This window comes from Rhipicephalus microplus, unplaced genomic scaffold (genome assembly GCF_043290135.1).
Source record: "Rhipicephalus microplus isolate Deutch F79 unplaced genomic scaffold, USDA_Rmic scaffold_13, whole genome shotgun sequence".
Classification (NCBI taxonomy): Eukaryota; Metazoa; Arthropoda; class Arachnida; order Ixodida; family Ixodidae; genus Rhipicephalus; species Rhipicephalus microplus.
The window spans coordinates 28,804,308-28,828,475 of record NW_027464586.1 but is presented as its reverse complement, the minus strand read 5'-3'; the positions used below and the strand labels follow the sequence as shown (position 1 = coordinate 28,828,475).

Here is a 24,168-nt window from a genome sequence, read left to right as displayed (position 1 = left end):
ATAAGGTAAATATACTAGTCACACACTACGACTACGGCTAGGACTACTACGAGGAACGAACGGGTGCCGCTTTAGGAAGCTGTGCCACAGGGTATGCGAGATTGCGGTACATGGAGTATTCACTAGAAGGACGCACGGACGGACAAATGGACAGATGGACACGCAGACTAGCAGACGGATGGACAGATAGAGAGACGCGTAAAGCGTGTCTATGCCACAATATATGCGAGATGGCAGTACTGGGAGTGCTCACTAGACGGAAACGCGGACGGACGCATGGACAGACAGAATGACAGACTGGCAAACGGACGGAGTGCTAGACGGACTCGTAAAACGGGTATTTGCCACAGAGTATGCGAGATACGAGATGGTGGTACTCAGAGTGTTCACTGGATGAACGCACGGATGGACGCATGGACAAACGGAGAAACACACTAGCAGACTTACGGATTGATAGGTGGATGCATAAAGTGTGTATGTTCCACAGGGTATGCGAATTGGTGGTATTTACAGTGTTCACTCGGTGGAAACATAAACGAACGTATGGGTGGACGGACAGACAGACTTGCAGACGGACGGACGAATAGAAGGGCGCGTAAAGCTGTTCTATGCCACAAGCCATGCGAGATGCGAGATTGTGGTACTTGGAGTGTTTACTAGCTGGACGATCGGATGGACGCATTGATAGACGGACAAACTTAACAGATGGATGGACGGATAGATGGACGCGAAAAGCAGGTATGTGCCACAGGGTATACGAGATGGTGGAACCTGGAGTGTTCACTAGATGGACGCATGACTGCACGCATGGAAGGACGGACAGACATAGCAGAAGGATGGCCGGATAGACGGACGCGTGAAGCGGGTAAGCGCCACAGGGTATACGAGATGACGGTACTTGCGGTGTTCACTAGATGGACGCATGGATGGACGAACGGACGGGAGCAAGACAGTGTATCTGAAGGACGGACGGGTAGACGGACGCGTAAAGCGGGTATGTGCCACAGGGTACGCGAGTTGGCGGTACTTGGAGTGTTCACTAGATGGAGGCACGGACGGACGCACGGAGAGAAAGCCAGACAGTTTAGCTGAAGGACGGACGGATAGACGGACGCGTAAAGTGGGTATGTGCTACAGGGTATGCGAGATGGCTGTACTTGCAGTGTTCACTAGATGGCTGCACGGAGGAACGCATGGACAGACAGACTAGCAGACGGATGGATGGATCGACGAACGCGTAAAGCGAGTAGGTGCCACAGGGTATGCAAGATGGCGGTATTTGCAGTGATCACCAGATGGACGCACGGACGGACGCACAGGTAGACGGACAGACAGAGTAGCAGACGGACGGATGGATAGACGAACACATAAAGTGGTTATATGCCACAAGGCATGCGAGATTAGAGATGGCGGTAGTTTAAGGTTCACCAGATGGACGCACTTATGGATGGACAAACAGTCGAGCAGACGGACGGACGGATAGACGGACGCGTAAAGCGGGCAAGTGCCACGGAGTATGCGAGATGCGAGATGGCGGTACTTGGAGTGTTTACTAGATGAGCGCACGGACGGACGCATGGACGGACAAACCGGCAGACGAGGAAACAGACGGACAGATAGACGGACGCGTAAAGCGTGTATGTGCCACAGGGTATGCGAGATGGCGGTACTTGGAGTGTTAACAGATGGGCGCACGGATGAATGGACAGACAGACGGATGGATAGAAGCAGGCGTATATCGTGTATGTTCCACAGGGTATGCGAGATGCGAGATGGCGGTGCTCAGAGTGTTCATTAGTTGGACGCACGAACGGAAGCATGGACGGACGGATAGATAGACATACGAGTAAAGCGGGTATGTGCTCCAGGGTATGTAAGATGGCGGTACTTGGAGTTTTCACTAAATGGACGCACGCACGGACAGGCCGACAAACTTGCAAACTGATAGACGGATAGACGGATGCGCAAAGCGTGTATTTGCCACAGGGTATGCGAGATGGCAGCACTAGGAGTGTTCACTAGACGGACGCACGGACGGACGGTCAGACTGCCTAGCTGAAAGATGGACGGATAGAAGGACGCGTAAAGTGGGTAGGTGCCACTGAGTATGCGAGATGGCGGTACTTGGAGTGTTCCCTAAATGAACGCACGGATGGATGGGAAGACAGACTAGCAGATGGAGAGACTGAGAGACGGACTCGTAAAGCGGGTATGTGCCACAGGATATGCGAGATGCGAGATGGCGGTACTCAGAGTGTTCACTAGATGGACACATGGACGGATGCATGGACAGACGGACATACAAACTAGCAGACGGACGGACCGATACACATACGCGCACAGCGGGTATGGGCCCTAGGAAATGCGAGATGGCGGTACTTGGAATGTTCACTAGATAGTCGCATGGACGGACGGGCAGACAGACCAGCAGACTGACTAACAATTAGACGGACGCATAAAGCGTGTATTTGCCACATGGTATGCGAGATGGCGAAACTTCAAGTGCTCACTATATGAACGCACACACGGACGCATGGACGGACAAACAGACAGGCCAGGGGACGGTTCGACGGGTATACGGACGCGTAAAGTGGGTAAGTGCCACAGGGTATGCGAGACGCGAGAAGGCGGTACTTGATGTTCACTAGATGGGCGCAAAGATGGACGCATGGTCGGACGGACAGATAGACTAGCAGAAGGAAGGACGGATAGACAGATGCGTAAAGCGGTTATGTGCCACAGGGTATGCGAGATGGCGGTACTTGGAGTATTCACCAGTTGGACGCACAGATGGACGGACAGTCTAGCAGACGGATGGACGGGTAGACGGACACGTAAAGCGGATATGTGCCACGGGGTATGCGAGTTGGCGGTACTTGGAGTGTTCACTAGATGGGCGCACGGAAAAATCGACAGACAGAGAGACGGATAGACGGACGCTTAAAGCGTGTATGTGCCACAGCAGATGCGAGATGCGAGATGGCGGTACTCAGAGTGTTCACTAGATGAACGCACGAACGGGCGCATGCACGGACGGACAGACAGACGCACGTCCGGTTTGCTACCCTGCACTGGGGAAGGAGTGAGGGTATTAAAGAAGAAGAGAGAGAGAAGTGAAGGGCACCGTGTGTGTAGATGTGACCTTGTCCATTGCACGCTTATAAGCGGTCGCGTAGTCTGGTCGGCTTCAGAAAACTTAGCAATGCGTGCGTCGCTTTGCTGGCCAGCGATGCGTAGAGCCATGAGCCAAGGATCGTCTCTTCGGAAAACGGTCTACTGTCTAGTGTCTGTAACGTTTCGCGTAGCAAGATGCGTTCGCTCGCAAAACGTTCACATGAATGCAGTAGTTGTTCTATTGTCTCGTCAGTGTCACACGATTCACACCGGGAGCTATCCGCCATTCCTATGCGAAAGGAGTACGCCTTTGTAAAAGCTACTCTCAACCACAGGCGTCACAGTAAAGTTGCATCCTGGCGGGACAGGTCCGATAGTACTTGGAGCGTTCTCTGTGGGTCCAATTTGTGGTGGCGGTTCCTGACAATGGGGTCACTCAGCCAAGTTTCCGACATGGTGTTAGCGAACGAGTGAAGGCGCCTTGCAGCGTCGGCTCTCGACAATGGAACTGGGTTGTCTGCGCGTCCACGTGGGTGGATCGGGCAGCATTACCAGCAAGGTCATTACCGACAATACCACAATGTTCCGGTAACCACTGGAACACCACGTCATGTCTTTTCGATAAAACTTCCTGAATCACTTCACTTATTTCATTCACTAACTGTTGATGCTCCCTTTGTCTTAAAGGTGATTCCAAGCTCTGAAGAGATAACTTGGAGTCGCAGAACAAAGCCCATTTTTGAAGTCGGGCTTTCGCGATATAAAGTGTAGTATCACGTAAGGCGGCAAGCTCCGCTTCTGTGGATGTTGCCCTATGCGACAGTTTGAACTTTAGAGTGTCCTGGTACGTGGGGATGACAACAGCACCTGTGGAGCTGTCACCCGAGACGGATGTACTGGTGTAATAGTACGTCCTCTGGCCGTATTTTTCGTAGAGTAACGACAAGGTAACCTTTCGTAGAACCACTGTTGAAGAACGGCTCTTGTTTGTTATTCCCGGAATAGTGACGCACACCTGTGGTTGTTGTAGGCACCACGGAGGTGACGCTGGTCTTGCTGCTGGAGTGAAGCCAAAAGGAAGGCATTCTCTAGGGGCATAAACATTCTTGGAAAACATCGCTTGAGGTCTTTGAAGTGGCAACACTGTAACATGGTGACCAGGAACTCGGCTGACGTGTCTTACATGCGCTCTAAAATTGTCAGTGGTGATGTATGTTTGAACTGAATGCCCACTTGCGTTCATAATTGCCCCGTAGGTTGAGGTGCATCGCGGTACCCCTAAGCACATGCGTAGTGTTTGTTCTTGCAGACTTTCGAGTGTGCGGATGTTCGTCTTACACATACTTGCCAGTAACGGTAAGCTGAAGCGCAAAAATCCCAGAAGCAGTGCCCTGTATAGCTGCATCATTGACCTTATCGATGTGTCCCAAGATTTCCCGCAGAGGAACCGCATTATACGGACGATGGAAGTTAGCCTTCTCTTCAGGTAATTGCAGAGGGCACTCCACGAAAGGTTCATGTCAATAATCCCACCCAGGAAACGATGGTTCTTCTGGTATGGAATATTTTGTCCATTGATGGTAACGAGGTATTGTGTCATGGCTCTGCGAGTAAACGCAACCTATGGACATTTCTCACTTGAGATAGAAAGACCTTGCTTGCGGAGATATGAGCATGTCAGGGTGGCAGCCTGCTGGGCTCTTGCACGTACTTGTAGACGAGTTAAGGCCGAAGTCCATATACAAATCTCGTCAGCATATTTGAATATGAGGATATGTTTTGGCAAAATTTCGCGAAGTCCTACCATCACAAAGTTAAATAAATGGACAGACAGACTACCAGACAGACATGCGGACAGACGGACGCGTAAAGCGGGTATGTGCCACAGAGTATGCGAGATGGCGGTTCTTCGAGTGTTCACTAGATGGACGCACGGATGGATGGACAGACAGACGAGCAGACAGACGGATGAATAGATGGACACGTAAAGAGTGTATTTGCCGCAGGGAATGCGAGAAGGCGGTACTTGGAGTGCTCGCGAGATGGACGCACGGACGGATGCATGGACAGACGGAATGACAGACTAGCAGACGGACGGATTTCTAGACGGACTCGTAAAGCGGGTATGTGCCACAGGGTAAGTGATATGCGACACTATGGTACTCTGAGTGTTCACTAGATGGACGCACGGATGGACGCATTGATGGAAGGACAGACAGACTAGCAGACTTACGAATGGATAGATGGACGTGTTAAGTGTGTATGTTCCCCAGGGTATGCGGGATGGTGGTTTTTGGAGTGCTCACTAGATGGATTCATGGGCAAAAAAATGGGCGGACAGACAGACAGGCTTGCAGACGAACGGAAGAATAGAAGGACGCGCAAAGTGGTTATGTGCAAAAAGGCATGCTAGATGCGAGATGGTGGTAGTTGCAGTGCTTACTAGCTGGACGCCGAGGCGGACGCATGAACGGAGGGACAAACATAGCAGACGGATGGGCGGATCGATGGACGCGTAAAAGGGGTATGTGCCACAGGCTGTCCGACATGGCGGTACATGGAGTGTTCACTAGACGGACGCACGGACGGACGCTTCGACGGAAGGACAGAGAGACTAGCAGACATACGGACGGATAGACGGGCGCCAAAAGTGTGTATATCCTACAGGTTATGCGAGATGGCGGTACTTGAAGCGCTCACCTAATGGACGCACGGACGGACGCATGGACAGACGGAATGACAGAGCAGCAGACGGAAGGACTGCTAGACGAACTCGTAAAGCGCGTGTGTGACAAATCGCACGCGAGATGCGAGATGGCGGTACTCAGAGTGTTCACTAGACGGACGCATGGACGGACGCATAGACGGACAGACAGACTAGCAGACGACGGACGGATAGATTGACGCGTAAAGTGTTTATGTGGAGCAAGGTATGCGAGATAGTGGTACTTGGAGTGTTCACTATATGAACGCATGGACGGACGGGCAGACAGACAAGCAGACTGACGAACGGATAGACGAATCCATAAAGCTTGTATGTACCAAAGGGTATGCGAGATGGTGGTACTTGGAGTGTTCACTAGATGGACGCACAGATGGATGGACAGACAGACTAGCAGATGGACAGGCGAATAGACGGACGCGTAAAGGGGGTATGTGTCGTAGGGTATGCGAGCTGGTGGTACTTGGAGCGTTCACTAGAAGGACGTACGGACGGAAGGAGAGACAGACTAGCAAATGGACGGACAGATAGACGGACGCGTAAAGCGTGTATGTTCCACAGGGTATGCGAGATGGCGGTACTTGGAGCGTTCACTAGATGGATGCATGGATGTGTCCATAGGAGGATGGACATACAGACTAGCAGGCGAACAAACGGATAGACGGACGCGTAAAGTGGGTATGTGCCACAGGGTATGCCAGATGGCGGTACTTGGGGTGTTCACTAGATGGACGCACAGACGGGTGGAAAGACAGACTAGCAGACGGATGGACGGATAGACGGACGCGTAAAGCGTGTATGTGCTACCGGGTATGCGAGAAGGTGCTTCTTAGAGTGTTCATTAGATGGACGCATAGACGGACGCTTTGACGAATGGACAGACAGACTAGAAGACGGACGTATGGATATACGGACGCGTAAAGCGAGTATGTGCCGCAGGGTATGCGAGATGGCGGTACTTGTGTTCACCAGATGGACGCACAGACGGATGGACACACAGACTAGCAGCCGGATGGACAGACAGACAGACGCGTAAAGCGTGTATGTACCACAGGGTATGCGAGAAGGCGGTTCTTAGAGTGTTCACTAGATGGACGCATGGACGTACGCTTCGACGAATAGACAGACAGACTAGAAGACGGACGAATGGATAGACGGGCGCGTAAAGCGGGTATGTGCCACAGGGTGTGCGAGAGAGAGAAAGATAAAGATGCAAGGAAAGGCCGGGAGATTAACCTGACGCACATCCGGTTTGCTACCCTGCACTGGGGAAGGGATAAAGGGGAGAAAAGAGGTTGCAGAGAGATGAGAAGGTACACACAATCACGAGCACACTCGGGGAGCACACACAGTCTACAGACGGTCGGTCAGGTTTGTTGAATTTAGGTAAAATAGCAGTGCTTTAGTTGCTTTCTGCGCAACTGAGGCAGATGGCGAAGGTCCTAGTATCTTCTGCACACAAAATGGTCCGGGGTCAAGTTGATTCAAAACCATCCGGAGCTGGCATCACTGTGCGTCGTAGCAAGCGCAGCTGCACAGGACGTGTTCGATGGTCTCTTCAGCTCCGCAGTAGTCGCATGTAGGAGTGTCTGCCATACCAATGCGAAAGGAGTACACCTTTGTAAATGCAACACCTAACCAAAGGCGGAATAACAGTGTCGCATCAGAGTGGGTAAGTTGTGATGGTAGCTTTAGCTTGAGTGAAGGATCCACTTCATAAAATTGACACCTTTGGAAGCTGGTAGACGACCAGAACGTGCGTGTGAGATTTCGAGCCAGCAGGTAAAGTTGTCTTGCTGCATCATTCCTTCATAGAGGTATCAGGACTACGCGGGTTCCTTCATGGCCTGAGCGGGCTGCATCATCGACTAATTGATTTCCGCTAATACCGATATGTCCAGACAGGCATTGATATACAATATCATGCCCTCGTGCTAGAGCTTCGTGATGGCAATGTCTTATTTCTTGTACCAATTGGTCATGACTCCTCCTACGCATGGCAGACTGCAAACTCTGAAGCGCTGCTTTCGAATCACAGAATAGGACCCATTTTCCTGGACGTTCTTGAACGAGATAGTGTAAAGCAGCCCTTATAGCAGCAAGCTCTGATGCCGTAGATGTAGTCATATGCGACAACTTAAACTTGATTGTCATTGCTGCAGCCGGAATTACAGTGGCACCAGATGAGCTGCTGGACGAGACGAACCCATCAGTGCATATCTGCGTTTGGTCAAAGTACAACTCATGTAATTATAGCAGTGTTGCTTGCTTCATTGCTATTCTGGAATGATTGCTTTTTTTGATTCCCGGAATTTCTAGAAGTACTTGCGGCTGGTCGAGGCACCACAAAGGACATGCCATTCTCGCATCTGGTGTATATCCTGATGGAATGCTGTTTAGGTGCTTAGCTATGACGTCTGAAAACGTAGCACGTGGTCTTCCGGAGGGTATAAGGGCCAAGTGGTTGTCGGGGACACGGCTCGCATGTCGAATGTGCGCTCCGAGGCAATCCACAACTCTATATGTCCTGACCGGATGGTCTTTGGCAAGCATGATTGTGGCATAAGTAGAAGCGCATCGGGGCAGTCCTAGGCAGATACGCAGTGCCTGACCCTGCAAACTCTCCAATGAATGAGTAGTGGATTTGCAAGTGTTAGTCAGTACCGGCAAGCTGTAGCGCAATAGACCCAGAAATAGGGCCCTGTACAGCTGTTGCATGGAGGCCACAGAAATTCCCCATGCTTTCCCACACATGAATTTCATAATATGCACAATAGATAGCAGTCTCTTCTTCAAGTACGCACAATGTGGGCTCCACGAAAGACTTCTGTCGATTATTACGTCCGGAAAACGATGCGTCCGTGCATATTTGACATTCTGCCCATTGGCAGAGTGTCATTGGCAGGGTATGCCAAAAGGCGGCACTTCTGTTCACTAGATGGACGCACAGATGGACGGACAGACTGACTAGCAGACGGACAGACGGATAGACGGACGCGTAAAGCGTGTATGCGCCACAGGGTATGCAAGGTGGCGGTACTTGGAGTGTTCACTATACGGACGCACGGACGAACGCATAGACGGACGGACACAGACTAGCAGACGGATTTACAGACAGACAGACTCGTAAAGCATGTATGTGCCACAGGGTATGCGAGATGGCGGTACTTGGAGTGTTCACTAGATGAACGCACGGACGGACGCATTGAAAAATGGACAGACAGCCTGGAAGACGGAGCTACGGATAGATGGACGCGTAAAGCAGGTTTTTGCCACAGCAGATGCGAGATGGCAGCACTTGGAGTGTTCACTAGACGGACGCTTGGACGGATAGAAGAACAGGCAAACAAGCAGATGGACGGACGAATACAAGGATGCGTTAAGTGGGTCTGTGCCACAGGGGATGGGAGATGCGAGATGGTGGTACGTGGAGTGTTCACTACATGGACGCACGGACGGACGCATGGACGGATGGAGAGAGACTAGCCGACGGTTTGATGGATAGACGGACGCGTTATGCGGGTATGATCACAGGGTATGCGAGATGGCGAAACTTCGAGTGTTCACTAGATGGACGCATGGACGAACGCTTGGTCGGATCGATGAACAGACTAGCAGATGAATAGACGGAACCGTAAAGCTGGTATGTGCCATATGGTATGTGACATGCGATATGGCAGTACTTGGAGTGTTCACTAGATGGACGCATGGACGGACGGACAGGCAGATGGACGGATCGATAGATTGACGCATATAGCGGGTATTTGCCACAGAGTAGGCGAGATGCTTGTTGGCGGTAATTGGAGTGTTCTCTAGATGGGCGCATGGACGGACGCATGGATGGACGCACAGACAGACAAGTAGACGGACGGATGAATAGACCGACGCGTAAAGAGGGTATGTGCCACAGCGTATACAACATGCGAGATGGCGGTACTTGGAGTGTTCACTAGATAGACGCACGCATGGCCGCATGAACCGACGGGCAGACAGACTAGCAGACGGATGACAGTTAGACGGATGCGTAAAGCGGGTATGTGCCACAGAATATGCGTGATGCGAGATGGCGGTACTTGAAGTGTTCACTAGATGGACCCAGGACGGACGCATGGATGGATAGACAGACAGACCAGCAGACGGCGGACGGGTTGACAGACGTGTAAAGCGAATATAATCCACAGGGGACGTGAGATGCGAGGTGGCAGTACTTTGAGCGTTCATTATTGGATGCACAGACGTATGCATGGACCGACGCACAGACAGACTTGCAGGCGGATGGATGGATAGAATGACGCGTAAAGCGAGAATGTGCCAAAGGGTAGGCGAGATGGCAGTACTTGGAGTGTTAACTACATGGAGCCACGGAGGGACGCATCGATAGACAGACGGACAGACAGACTAGCAGAAGGACGGATTTCTAGACGGACGCATGAAGCGGGTATGTGCCACAGGTTTTGTGATATGCGAGACGGTGGTACTCTGAGTGTTCACTAGATGGACGCACCGACGGACGCATGGACGGAAGGACCGACATGCTAGCAGACTTACGAATGGATATATGGACGTGTTAAGTATGTATGTGCCACAGGGTATGCGGTATGGTGGTTTTTGGAGTGTTCACTAGATGGATACATGGGCGGAAAAATGGGCGGACAGACAGACAGACTTGCAGACGGGCGGACGGATAGAAGGACGCGCAATGCGGTTATGTGCCACAAGGCATGCTAGATGTGAGATGGGGGTACTTGGAGTGCTTACTAGCTGGACGCCCGGACGGACGCATGAACGGAGGGACAAACATAGCAGACGGATGGACGGATCGGTGGACGCGTAAAGAGGGTATGTGCCACAGGGTGTACGAGATGGTGGTACATGGAGTGTTCACTAGATGGGCGCACGGACCGACGCTTCGACGGATGGACCGACAGGCTAGCAGACAGACGGACGGATAGACAGGCGCGAAAAGCGTGTATGTCCCACTGGTTAAGCGAGATGGCGGTACCTGGAGCGCTCACTCGATAGACGAACGGGCGGACGCATGGACAGACGGAATGACAGAGTAGCACACGGAAGGACTGCTACACGGACTCGTAAAGCGCGTATGTGCCAAAGCGCACGCGAGATGTGAGATGGCGGTACTCAGAGTGTTCACAAGACGGACGCATGGACTGACGCATAGACGAACAGACAGACTAGCAGACGACGGATGGATAGATTGACGCGTAAAGCGTTTATGTGGAGCAGGGTATGCGAGATAGTGGTACTCGGAGTGTTCACTAGATGGAAGCATGGACGGACGCGTGGACAGACGGACAGACAGACTAGCAGACACACGGCCGGATAGACATACGCGTAAAGCGAGTAGGTGTCACAGGGTATGCGAAATGGCGGTACTTGTAGATTTCCCTAGATGATCGCATGGACGGACGGGCAGACAGACAAGCAGACTGACGAACGGATAGACGAATTCATAAAGCTTGTATGTACCAAAGGGTATGCGAGATGGTGGTACTTGGAGTGTTCACTAGATGGACGCACAGATGGATGGACAGACAGACTAGCAGACGCACGGACGAATAGACGGACGCGAAAAGCATGTATGTGCCACAGGGTTTGCGAGATGGCGGTACTTGGAGTGTTGACTAGATAGACGCTCGGATTGACGCACAGATGGATGGACAGACAGACTAGCAGACGGACAGGCGATTAGACGGACGCGTAAAGGGGCTATGTGTCATAGGGTATGCGAGCTGGTGGTACTTGGAGTGTTCACTAGAAGGACGTACGGACGGAAGGAGAGACAGACTAGCAAATGGACGGACAGATAGACGGACGCGTAAAGCGTGTATGTTCCACGGGGTATGCGAGATGGCGGTACTTGGAGTGTTCACTAGATGGATGCATGGATGGGTTTATAGGAGGATTGACATACAGACTAGCAGGCGAACAAACGGATAGACGGACGCGTAAAGTGGGTATGTGCCACAGGGTATGCCAGATGGCGGTACTTGGGGTGTTCACTAGATGGACGCACAGATGGGTGGACAGACAGACTAGCAGACGGATGGACGGATAGACGGACGCGTAAAGCGTGTATGTGCTACCGGGTATGCGAGAAGGTGCTTCTTAGAGTGTTCATTAGATGGACGCATAGACGGACGCTTTGACGAATGGACAGACAGACTAGAAGACGGACGTATGGATATACGGACGCGTAAAGCGAGTATGTGCCGCAGGGTATGCGAGATGGCGGTACTTGTGTTCAGTAGATGGACGCACAGACGGACGGACACACAGACTAGCAGCCGGATGGACGGACAGACAGACGCCTAAAGCGTGTATGTACCACAGGATATGTGAGAAGGCGGTTCTTAGAGTGTTCACTAGATGGACGCATGGACGTACGCTTCGACGAATAGACAGACAGACTAGAAGACGGACGCATGGATAGACGGGCACGTAAAGCGGGTATGTGCCACAGGGTATGCGAGAGAGACAGAGAGAGAGATAAAGATGCAAGGAAAGGCCGGGAGGTTAACATGACGCACATCCGGTTTGCTACCCTGCACTGGAGAAGGGATGAAGGGGAGAAAAGAGGTTGCAGAGAGAGGAGAAGGTACACACAATCACGAGCACACTCGGGGAGCACACACAGTCTACAGGCGGTCGGTCAGGTTTGTTGACTTTAGGTAAAATAGCAGTGCTTTAGTTGCTTTTTGCGCAACTGAGGCAGATGGCCAAGGTCCTGGTATCTTCTGCACACAAAATGGTCCGGGGTCAAGTTGATTCAAAACCATCCGGAGCTGGCATCACTGTGCGTCGTAGCAAGCGCAGCTGCACAGGACGTGTTCGATGGTCTCTTCAGCTCCGCAGTAGTCGCATGTAGGAGTGTCTGCCATACCAATGCAAAAGGAGTACACCTTTGTAAATGCAACACCTAACCAAAGGCGGAATAACAGTGTCGCATCAGAGCGGGTGAGTTGTGATAGTAGCTTTAGCTTGAGTGTAGGATCCACTTCATAAAATTGACACCTTTGGAAGCTGGTAGACGACCAGAACGTGCGTGTGAGATTTCGAGCCAGCAGGTAAAGTTGTCTTGCTGCATCATTCCTTGATAGAGGAATCAGGACTACGCGGGTTCCTTCATGGCCTGAGCGGGCTGCATCATCGACTAATTGATTTCCGCTAATACCGATATGTCCAGACAGCCATTGATATACAATATCATGCCCTCGTGCTAGAGCTTCGTGATGGCAATGTCTTATTTCTTGTACCAATTGGTCATGACTCCTCCTACGCATGGCAGACTGCAAACTCTGAAGCGCTGCCTTCGAATGACAGAATAGGACCCATTTTCCTGGACGTTCTTGAACGAGATAGTGTAAAGCAGCCCTTATAGCAGCAAGCTCTGATGCCGTAGATGTAGTCATATGCGACAACTTAAACTTGATTGTCATTGCTGCAGCCGGAATTACAGCGGCACCAGATGAGCTGCTGGACGAGACGAACCCATCAGTGCATATCTGCGTTTGGTCAAAGTACAACTCATGTAATTATAGCAGTGTTGCTTGCTTCATTGCTATTCTGGAATGATTGCTTTTTTTTATTCCCGGAATTTCTAGAAGTACTTGCGGCTGGTCGAGGCACCACAAAGGACATGCCATTCTCGCAGCTGGCGTATATCCTGATGGAATGCTGTTTAGGTGCTTAGCTATGACGCCTGAAAACGTAGCACGTGGTCTTCCGGAGGGTATAAGGGCCAAGTGGTGGTCGGGGACACGGCTCGCATGTCGAATGTGCGCTCTGAGGCAATCCACAACTCTATATGTCCTGACCGGATGGTCTTTGGCAAGCATGATTGTGGCATAAGTAGAAGCGCATCGGGGCAGTCCTAGGCAGATACGCAGTGCCTGACCCTGCAAACTCTCCAATGAATGAGTATTGGATTTGCAAGTGTTAGTCAGTACCGGCAAGCTGTAGCGCAATAGACCCAGAAATAGGGCCCTGAACAGCTGCAGCATGGAGGCCACAGAAGTTTCCCATGCTTTCCCACACATGAATTTCATAATATGCACAATAGATAGCAGTCTCTTCTTCAAGTACGAAAAATAAGGGCTCCACGAAAGACTTCTGTCGATTATTATGTCCGGGAAACGATGCGTCCGTGCATATTTGACACTCTGCCCTTTGGCAGAGTGTCATTGCAAGGTATGCTAAAAGGCGGTACTTCTGTTCACTAGATGGACGCACAGATGGACGGACAGACAGACTAGCAGACGGACAGACGGATAGACGGACGCGTAAAGCGTGTATGCGCCACAGGGTATGCAAGGTGGCGGTACTTGGAGTGTTCACTATACGAACGCACGGACGAACGCATAGACGGACGGACACACAGACTAGCAGACGGATTTACAGACAGACAGACCCGTAAAGCATGTATGTGCCACAGGGTATGCGAGATGGCGGTACTTGGAGTGTTCACTAGATGAACGCACGGACGGACGCATTGACAAATGGACAGACAGCCTGGAAGACGGAGCTACGGATAGATGGACGCGTAAAGCAGGTATTTGCCACAGCGGATGCGAGATGGCAGCAGTTGGAGTGTTCACTAGATGGACGCTTGGACGGATAGAAGAACAGGCAAACTAGCAGATAAACGGACGAATACAAGGATGCGTTAAGTGGGTCTGTGCCACAGGGGATGGGAGATGCGAGATGGTGGTACGTGGAGTGTTCACTACATGGACGCACGGACGGACGCATGGACGGATGGAGAGAGACTAGCCGACGGTTTGATGGATAGACGGACGCGTTATGCGGGTATGATCACAGGGTATGCGAGATGGCGAAACTTCGAGTGTTCACTAGATGGACGCATGGACGAACGCTTGGTCGGATCGATGAACAGACTAGCAGATGAATAGACGGAACCGTAAAGCTGGTATGTGCCATATGGTATGTGACATGCGATATGGCAGTACTTGGAGTGTTCACTAGATGGACGCATGGACGGACGGACAGGCAGATGGACGGATCGATAGATTGACGCATATAGCGGGTATTTGCCACAGAGTAGGCGAGATGCTTGTTGGCGGTAATTGGAGTGTTCTCTAGATGGGCGCATGGACGGACGCATGGATGGACGCACAGACAGACAAGTAGACGGACGGATGAATAGACCGACGCGTAAAGAGGGTATGTGCCACAGCGTATACAACATGCGAGATGGCGGTACTTGGAGTGTTCACTAGATAGACGCACGCATGGCCGCATGAACCGACGGGCAGACAGACTAGTAGACGGATGACAGTTAGACGGATGCGTAAAGCGGGTATGTGCCACAGAATATGCGTGATGCGAGATGGCGGTACTTGAAGTGTTCACTAGATGGACCCAGGACGGACGCATGGATGGATAGACAGACAGACCAGCAGACGGCGGACGGGTTGACAGACGTGTAAAGCGAATATAATCCACAGGGGACGTGAGATGCGAGGTGGCAGTACTTTGAGCGTTCATTATTGGATGCACAGACGTATGCATGGACCGACGCACAGACAGACTTGCAGGCGGATGGATGGATAGAATGACGCGTAAAGCGAGAATGTGCCAAAGGGTAGGCGAGATGGCAGTACTTGGAGTGTTAACTACATGGAGCCACGGAGGGACGCATCGATAGACAGACGGACAGACAGACTAGCAGAAGGACGGATTTCTAGACGGACGCATGAAGCGGGTATGTGCCACAGGTTTTGTGATATGCGAGACGGTGGTACTCTGAGTGTTCACTAGATGGACGCACCGACGGACGCATGGACGGAAGGACCGACATGCTAGCAGACTTACGAATGGATATATGGACGTGTTAAGTATGTATGTGCCACAGGGTATGCGGTATGGTGGTTTTTGGAGTGTTCACTAGATGGATACATGGGCGGAAAAATGGGCGGACAGACAGACAGACTTGCAGACGGGCGGACGGATAGAAGGACGCGCAATGCGGTTATGTGCCACAAGGCATGCTAGATGTGAGATGGGGGTACTTGGAGTGCTTACTAGCTGGACGCCCGGACGGACGCATGAACGGAGGGACAAACATAGCAGACGGATGGACGGATCGGTGGACGCGTAAAGAGGGTATGTGCCACAGGGTGTACGAGATGGTGGTACATGGAGTGTTCACTAGATGGGCGCACGGACCGACGCTTCGACGGATGGACCGACAGGCTAGCAGACAGACGGACGGATAGACAGGCGCGAAAAGCGTGTATGTCCCACTGGTTAAGCGAGATGGCGGTACCTGGAGCGCTCACTCGATAGACGAACGGGCGGACGCATGGACAGACGGAATGACAGAGTAGCACACGGAAGGACTGCTACACGGACTCGTAAAGCGCGTATGTGCCAAAGCGCACGCGAGATGTGAGATGGCGGTACTCAGAGTGTTCACAAGACGGACGCATGGACTGACGCATAGACGAACAGACAGACTAGCAGACGACGGATGGATAGATTGACGCGTAAAGCGTTTATGTGGAGCAGGGTATGCGAGATAGTGGTACTCGGAGTGTTCACTAGATGGAAGCATGGACGGACGCGTGGACAGACGGACAGACAGACTAGCAGACACACGGCCGGATAGACATACGCGTAAAGCGAGTAGGTGTCACAGGGTATGCGAAATGGCGGTACTTGTAGATTTCCCTAGATGATCGCATGGACGGACGGGCAGACAGACAAGCAGACTGACGAACGGATAGACGAATTCATAAAGCTTGTATGTACCAAAGGGTATGCGAGATGGTGGTACTTGGAGTGTTCACTAGATGGACGCACAGATGGATGGACAGACAGACTAGCAGACGCACGGACGAATAGACGGACGCGAAAAGCGTGTATGTGCCACAGGGTTTGCGAGATGGCGGTACTTGGAGTGTTGACTAGATAGACGCTCGGATTGACGCACAGATGGATGGACAGACAGACTAGCAGACGGACAGGCGATTAGACGGACGCGTAAAGGGGCTATGTGTCATAGGGTATGCGAGCTGGTGGTACTTGGAGTGTTCACTAGAAGGACGTACGGACGGAAGGAGAGACAGACTAGCAAATGGACGGACAGATAGACGGACGCGTAAAGCGTGTATGTTCCACGGGGTATGCGAGATGGCGGTACTTGGAGTGTTCACTAGATGGATGCATGGATGGGTTTATAGGAGGATTGACATACAGACTAGCAGGCGAACAAACGGATAGACGGACGCGTAAAGTGGGTATGTGCCACAGGGTATGCCAGATGGCGGTACTTGGGGTGTTCACTAGATGGACGCACAGATGGGTGGACAGACAGACTAGCAGACGGATGGACGGATAGACGGACGCGTAAAGCGTGTATGTGCTACCGGGTATGCGAGAAGGTGCTTCTTAGAGTGTTCATTAGATGGACGCATAGACGGACGCTTTGACGAATGGACAGACAGACTAGAAGACGGACGTATGGATATACGGACGCGTAAAGCGAGTATGTGCCGCAGGGTATGCGAGATGGCGGTACTTGTGTTCACTAGATGGACGCACAGACGGACGGACACACAGACTAGCAGCCGGATGGACGGACAGACAGACGCCTAAAGCGTGTATGTACCACAGGATATGTGAGAAGGCGGTTCTTAGAGTGTTCACTAGATGGACGCATGGACGTACGCTTCGACGAATAGACAGACAGACTAGAAGACGGACGCATGGATAGACGGGCACGTAAAGCGGGTATGTGCCACAGGGTATGCGAGAGAGACAGAGAGAGAGATAAAGATGCAAGGAAAGGCCGGGAGGTTAACATGACGCACATCCGGTTTGCTACCCTGCACTGGAGAAGGGATGAAGGGGAGAAAAGAGGTTGCAGAGAGAGGAGAAGGTACACACAATCACGAGCACACTCGGGGAGCACACACAGTCTACAGGCGGTCGGTCAGGTTTGTTGACTTTAGGTAAAATAGCAGTGCTTTACTTGCTTTTTGCGCAACTGAGGCAGATGGCCAAGGTCCTGGTATCTTCTGCACACAAAATGGTCCGGGGTCAAGTTGATTCAAAACCATCCGGAGCTGGCATCACTGTGCGTCGTAGCAAGCGCAGCTGCACAGGACGTGTTCGATGGTCTCTTCAGCTCCGCAGTAGTCGCATGTAGGAGTGTCTGCCATACCAATGCAAAAGGAGTACACCTTTGTAAATGCAACACCTAACCAAAGGCGGAATAACAGTGTCGCATCAGAGCGGGTAAGTTGTGATAGTAGCTTTAGCTTGAGTGTAGGATCCACTTCATAAAATTGACACCTTTGGAAGCTGGTAGACGACCAGAACGTGCGTGTGAGATTTCGAGCCAGCAGGTAAAGTTGTCTTGCTGCATCATTCCTTGATAGAGGAATCAGGACTACGCGGGTTCCTTCATGGCCTGAGCGGGCTGCATCATCGACTAATTGATTTCCGCTAATACCGATATGTCCAGACAGCCATTGATATACAATATCATGCCCTCGTGCTAGAGCTTCGTGATGGCAATGTCTTATTTCTTGTACCAATTGGTCATGACTCCTCCTACGCATGGCAGACTGCAAACTCTGAAGCGCTGCCTTCGAATCACAGAATAGGACCCATTTTCCTGGACGTTCTTGAACGAGATAGTGTAAAGCAGCCCTTATAGCAGCAAGCTCTGATGCCGTAGATGTAGTCATATGCGACAACTTAAACTTGATTGTCATTGCTGCAGCCGGAATTACAGCGGCACCAGATGAGCTGCTGGACGAGACGAACCCATCAGTGCATATCTGCGTTTGGTCAAAGTACAACTCATGTAATTATAGCAGTGTTGCTTGCTTCATTGCTATTCCGGAATGATTGCTTTTTTTTATTCCCGGAATTTCTAGAAGTACTTGCGGCTGGTCGAGGCACCACAAAGGACATGCCATTCTCGCAGCTGGCGTATATCCTGATGGAATGCTGTTTAGGTGCTTAGCTATGACGCCTGAAAACGTAGCACGTGGTCTTCCGGAGGGTATAAGGGCCAAGTGGTGGTCGGGGACACGGCTCGCATGTCGAATGTGCGCTCTGAGGCAATCCACAACTCTATATGTCCTGACCGGATGGTCTTTGGCAAGCATGATTGTGGCATAAGTAGAAGCGCATCGGGGCAGTCCTAGGCAGATACGCAGTGCCTGACCCTGCAAACTCTCCAATGAATGAGTATTGGATTTGCAAGTGTTAGTCAGTACCGGCAAGCTGTAGCGCAATAGACCCAGAAATAGGGCCCTGAACAGCTGCAGCATGGAGGCCACAGAAGTTCCCCATGCTTTCCCACACATGAATTTCATAATATGCACAATAGATAGCAGTCTCTTCTTCAAGTACGAAAAATAAGGGCTCCACGAAAGACTTCTGTGGCTTGCACGGGTCATGTGCGTCGAAAAGAACGTTTATTGAACGATAGTGCTCTCATATATACATTCTATGCCGAGGGGCGTTGCCCCCAATCTGGCGCACGTGTGCATGACTGTCACATCTCCCTTCTTAAACAAACAAAAAGACTAAAGTTCCGGCATGGGGTATCTTTGCGGTGGCCGGCGATTGCGTTCGCTTCTGCGTAGTTGTGGCTCGGCGGGGCCCACGTCAGCTTGATGTTCTTGTGTGGGGGGCACCAGTGGAGTGGGGGCCAGACGGAGATGTTCTCTGGTGCGCTGCAACTGGAGTCCATCTTCGGTCTCAACAATGTAGGCTCTCGGACTGTTGGCAGGCTTGATAACCGTAGCAGGGGACCAGGTCTTTGATGGTACGTTGTACACTGTGACGCGGGAGCCCTCAGGAAGTCCTGGTAGCGGCCTTGTACCCCTGTTGTAGTAGGAACGTTGTCTACTTCTGATGACGTGGAGCCGCCGTTGAACCTCCTCTGGCGGTATGGTCTGCGGTCGCAGGTGGGTTTCCGTGACTGGCAGCAGCGTCCTCGCATTTCGGCCCATGAGTCTCTGCATTGGAGATTTCAAATAGGAATCGCGAGGAGTGTTTCTCCATTCAAGCAATGCAGCACAAAAATCCACTGTGCCGTACCGATACCTCTTCAGCAATTTTTTGGCTTCTTGCACCGCACGTTCAGCCATTCCGTTTGATCGAGGGTGATAGGGGCTGGAGCGAACATGGTGCAAGCTAATCTTACCGACAAATTCACGAAAGTCCTGGCTGCTGAATGGCGGTCCATTGTCCGTGCATAGGCGCTGCGGGAAGCCATGAGTGGCGAATATGTCTGCGAAGGCAGCAATCACCTTGTCGGCTGTCGTCTTCACGGGCCTGATTTCGAAAAAGAAAGAATAAAAGTCAACAACCACCAAGTACTCGGTAGCATTGTGATAGCATATGTCGGCTCCCACAACTTCCCAGGGTAGGCTAGGAATTTCATGGTTCATCAATGGCAAGCGCCGATTTCGTGGCTTGTGCTTTTGGCAGGTCTCACAGCGTCGAGCAACTTCCTCTAGATCGCTGTTTATAGAAGGCCAAAAAAGTACAGCTCGAGCACGTGCTTTCATTTTTTCTGCTCCCCCATGCGCTGCATGAAGGCAGGCAAGAACTTCGCTGCGCATCTTGGCCGGAATGATGAGGCGGTTGCTCCTGAATACAAGGCCATCTTGCGTATGCAGCTCGTCGCGGAAGCTCCAGTAGCATCGTAGCTCGCTGCTGACGTCAGCTTTGCTCTCCGGCCACTGACTGCTTGCGTACTGTCGAAGTTTCACCATCACAGGGTCCTGGTCGGTCTCTTGTAGAACTTGGCTCAGCCGTCTGTCTGAAACCTGCAGGCAAGCAATGGTGTTCAACTGATAATTCAGGCACTGTTCTTTCAATATTGCTTGGCTCGGGGACCGTGATAAAGCGTCAGCAACAAACAGCTGTTTTCCAGGTGTGTATTTGACGACTATCGGGTACCTCTGCAAGCTGAGGCGCATGCGCTGAAGCCTTAGAGGACATTGGCATAACGGCTTCTTAAATATAATTTCTAGTGGCTTGTGATCGGATTCTACCACAACTTCAGGCTGCCCGAAAAGATAGTCGCGGAATCTTTCACAGCCGTGGACAATTGCCAGCATCTCCTTTTCGATCTGGGCGTACCTTTGCTGTGTTTCTGTCAAGGAACGCGACGAATACGCTAGTGGATGCCCGTCCTGTATGATCACTGCGCCAACTCCGTTCTGACTGGCATCTACCGACAGCCTGATTGGTTTCCCCTTCTCGTAGTAGCTTAGTACAGGGGCTGTCGCAAGCGCTTCCTTCAGAGCCTTGAAGCTTGCATCTTGGCGGTCCTCCCAAAGCCACGCGACATTCTTCTTTAGTAATTCTCGAAGTGGTGCTGTTAGGTCCGACATATTCGGAATAAAGCGAGAGACAAAATTTACCATGCCCAGGAACGTCTGCAGCTCTTTCTGGTTGCTTGGCGTCTGGACTTGCAAGATGTCTTCTAGCCGCTGTGGATCCAGGCTCAGGCCGTCGCGCGTCAAAATGTGTCCCAAGTACCGGACGGACTCCTGTAAAAAACGGCATTTCTTTCTGTTCAATTTCAGTTTGTACTCTCGGCAACGTCGTAGGACGTGTTCAAGGTTTGCATCATGCTGCTCTCTTGATCGGCCCCACACTAGAATGTCGTCCATGACAACCGCTACGCCTTCGAGGCCTTCTAGCACGCGGTGCATGGCCCGCTGAAATATTTCCGGCGCCGACGAGATTCCAAAGGGCATGCGCAAAAATCTATAACGGCCGTATGGAGTGCACATAGTGCAAATCTTAGAGCTTTCTTTATCCAGCTTGATTTGCCAGAAACCGGAGGCTGCGTCCAAAGTTGTAAAGTACTGGGCCCCACTTATCGAAGGTGCTATGTCTTCCAATGTTGGCATTGGATAGTGCTCGCGAAGCAGAGCTTTGTTTAGGTCGGAAGGATCAAGACAAATGCGTACCTTCTCTCCTTTTGTAACAACGACCATGTTGCTGGCCCACTCTGTCGGCTCGGTCACTTTCACGATGACTCCAGCAGTCTCCATGCGGTCGAGCTCAGCTTTCACCTTGCTTTGCAATGCTATTGGAATCCGCCGTGCTGGTTTCACTACTCCCTGGGACCCGGGCTTGAGCTTTAGATGGTAGACAATACCCTCCAGTTGACCCAGACCTTCAAACACGTCTTCGTAAGGCTTGGCAGTGCCGTAAAGCTCTATTTGGTCGACAGAGCAGACACGTTGGAGCAAGCCAAGCTCTTCGGCAACTGTACCGCTCAAGGTCACGGCGATTTCGTCATCCACGACGAAAAACTCTGTCAGAATCTTGCTTTCTCTCGTTGCCACTTCAAGACGAACTTGTTTCGTCGCTTTTTTCTGGAAGCCAAAAAATGTGTTTAAAACAACGTTGCAATCAAGTGGCTGCTTGTTTGTTATTTTCTGCAGCTGGCTGCGTGCTATAACCGAGCATGTTGCGCCTGTGTCTAACTTGCAAAAAATAGGCTTTCCTTCTATCTCAACGGTAGCCGTCCAGCGGTCGTCTTTCCCACGGGCATGCGATAGCGTTTCTAACCAGAAATCGCCTTCTTCTGCATCGACAGATGCTACTGCGTGCTCTTTCGAATGAAATCTTTTTTGCATCTTCTTGCAGGCTATCGCAAAGTGATTTCTGCCACCGCATTTCCTGCACGTGCGTCCCTTTGCTGGGCACACACGGTCGGTCTGATGAACCTTTGCGCACTTTGTACAACGCTGACCTTTCGCTTCAGATAGCGCGTTCATCTCGGCTGCGTAATCGCTTTTCGGGCGCGCCTGTATCTCTTCACACTGTTCTTTGCCATGTTCACGAGAGCGACACATTTCTACGGTCTTCGTGAAAGAAGCATTTTCGGAGATTAGCTTTTCTTGCAGCTTTTTATCTCTAATTCCGAGAATAATACGGCTTCTCAGCATACGCTCTTCAAGCTGCCCAAACTCGCAGCTTTTTGCTAGCACTCTGAGGTCTGTCAGCCAGTCATTGAAACTTTCACCGTCCTTTTGGTCGCACTTTCCAAAGCGGAACTCATGGTAGGCTAAGTTTAGAGCTGGTTTGTAAAATGCCTCAAACTTCATTTTCAGTACTTCTACGTCCGACTTCTCTTCGTCAGTTGCAAAATCAAGAGTGCTGTACGTCTTGCGTGCGTCCTCTCCGATAATCATAAGAAAGGTGGCTGCCTGTACCTCTTTCGGTTGCTGGTTCAGGTATGTTGCCGTTGCGAAGAGCTCGAACTCTTGCCGCCATGTCTTCCAGCTTCGCCATACGTCTCCTGTGGTGTCCAGGGCTTTCGGCGGTGGCAATAGCGTGGTGACTGGTCCGCTGGCCTGCTGGCGCTGTTCCCCGTTCTGCATGCTTGTAGCTGGTTGGGACCTCCGAGCCGCCCCTGTTGGCTTGCTACGCGTCCGCTGTTCGTTCGCCGGCTGCGTGTATCGGCTGCGGTCCGACCACTTCTGACACCATGTGGCTTGCACGGGTCATGTGCGTCGAAAAGAACGTTTATTGAACGATAGTGCTCTCATATATACATTCTATGCCGAGGGGCGTTGCCCCCAATCTGGCGCACGTGTGCATGACTGTCACACTTCTGTCGATTATTATGTCCGGGAAACGATGCGTCCGTGCATATTTGACACTCTGCCCTTTGGCAGAGTGTCATTGCAAGGTATGCTAAAAGGCGGTACTTCTGTTCAATAGATGGACGCACAGATGGACGGACAGACAGACTAGCAGACGGACAGACGGATAGACGGACGCGTAAAGCGTGTATGCGCCACAGGGTATGCAAGGTGGCGGTACTTGGAGTGTTCACTATACGAACGCACGGACGAACGCATAGACGGACGGACACACAGACTAGCAGACGGATTTACAGACAGACAGACCCGTAAAGCATGTATGTGCCACAGGGTATGCGAGATGGCGGTACTTGGAGTGTTCACTAGATGAACGCACGGACGGACGCATTGACAAATGGACAGACAGCCTGGAAGACGGAGCTACGGATAGATGGACGCGTAAAGCAGGTATTTGCCACAGCGGATGCGAGATGGCAGCAGTTGGAGTGTTCACTAGACGGACGCTTGGACGGATAGAAGAACAGGCAAACTAGCAGATAAACGGACGAATACAAGGATGCGTTAAGTGGGTCTGTGCCACAGGGGATGCGAGATGCGAGATGGTGGTACGTGGAGTGTTCACTACATGGACGCACGGACGGACGCATGGACGGATGGAGAGAGACTAGCAGACGGTTTGATGGATAGACGGACGCG

At 51.5% G+C, this 24,168-nt stretch overlaps 1 protein-coding gene across 3 annotated transcripts; it reads right to left on the bottom strand.

Annotated features, from left to right (window-relative positions):
- Window positions 1-19,268: 19,268 nt before the first annotated feature.
- On the bottom strand, window positions 19,269-23,398 carry LOC119178030 (retrovirus-related Pol polyprotein from transposon 17.6). Of its 3 annotated transcripts, none has more exons than XM_075882671.1 (2): window positions 19,943-23,398; window positions 19,269-19,854 (listed from the first exon to the last, which is right to left on the bottom strand). In XM_075882671.1, the coding sequence occupies exons 1-2, from the start codon at window positions 23,245-23,247 to the stop codon at window positions 19,389-19,391; spliced, it is 3,771 nt and encodes a 1,256-aa protein (XP_075738786.1). In that variant the 5' UTR covers window positions 23,248-23,398; the 3' UTR covers window positions 19,269-19,388. The 3 variants fall into 3 exon arrangements, with proteins under 3 accessions (XP_075738786.1, XP_075738789.1, XP_075738787.1); XM_075882674.1 differs by having other exon boundaries at window positions 19,269-20,670; window positions 21,271-23,398; XM_075882672.1 differs by having other exon boundaries at window positions 19,269-21,399; window positions 21,826-23,398.
- Between the last annotated feature and the right edge of the window lie 770 nt (window positions 23,399-24,168).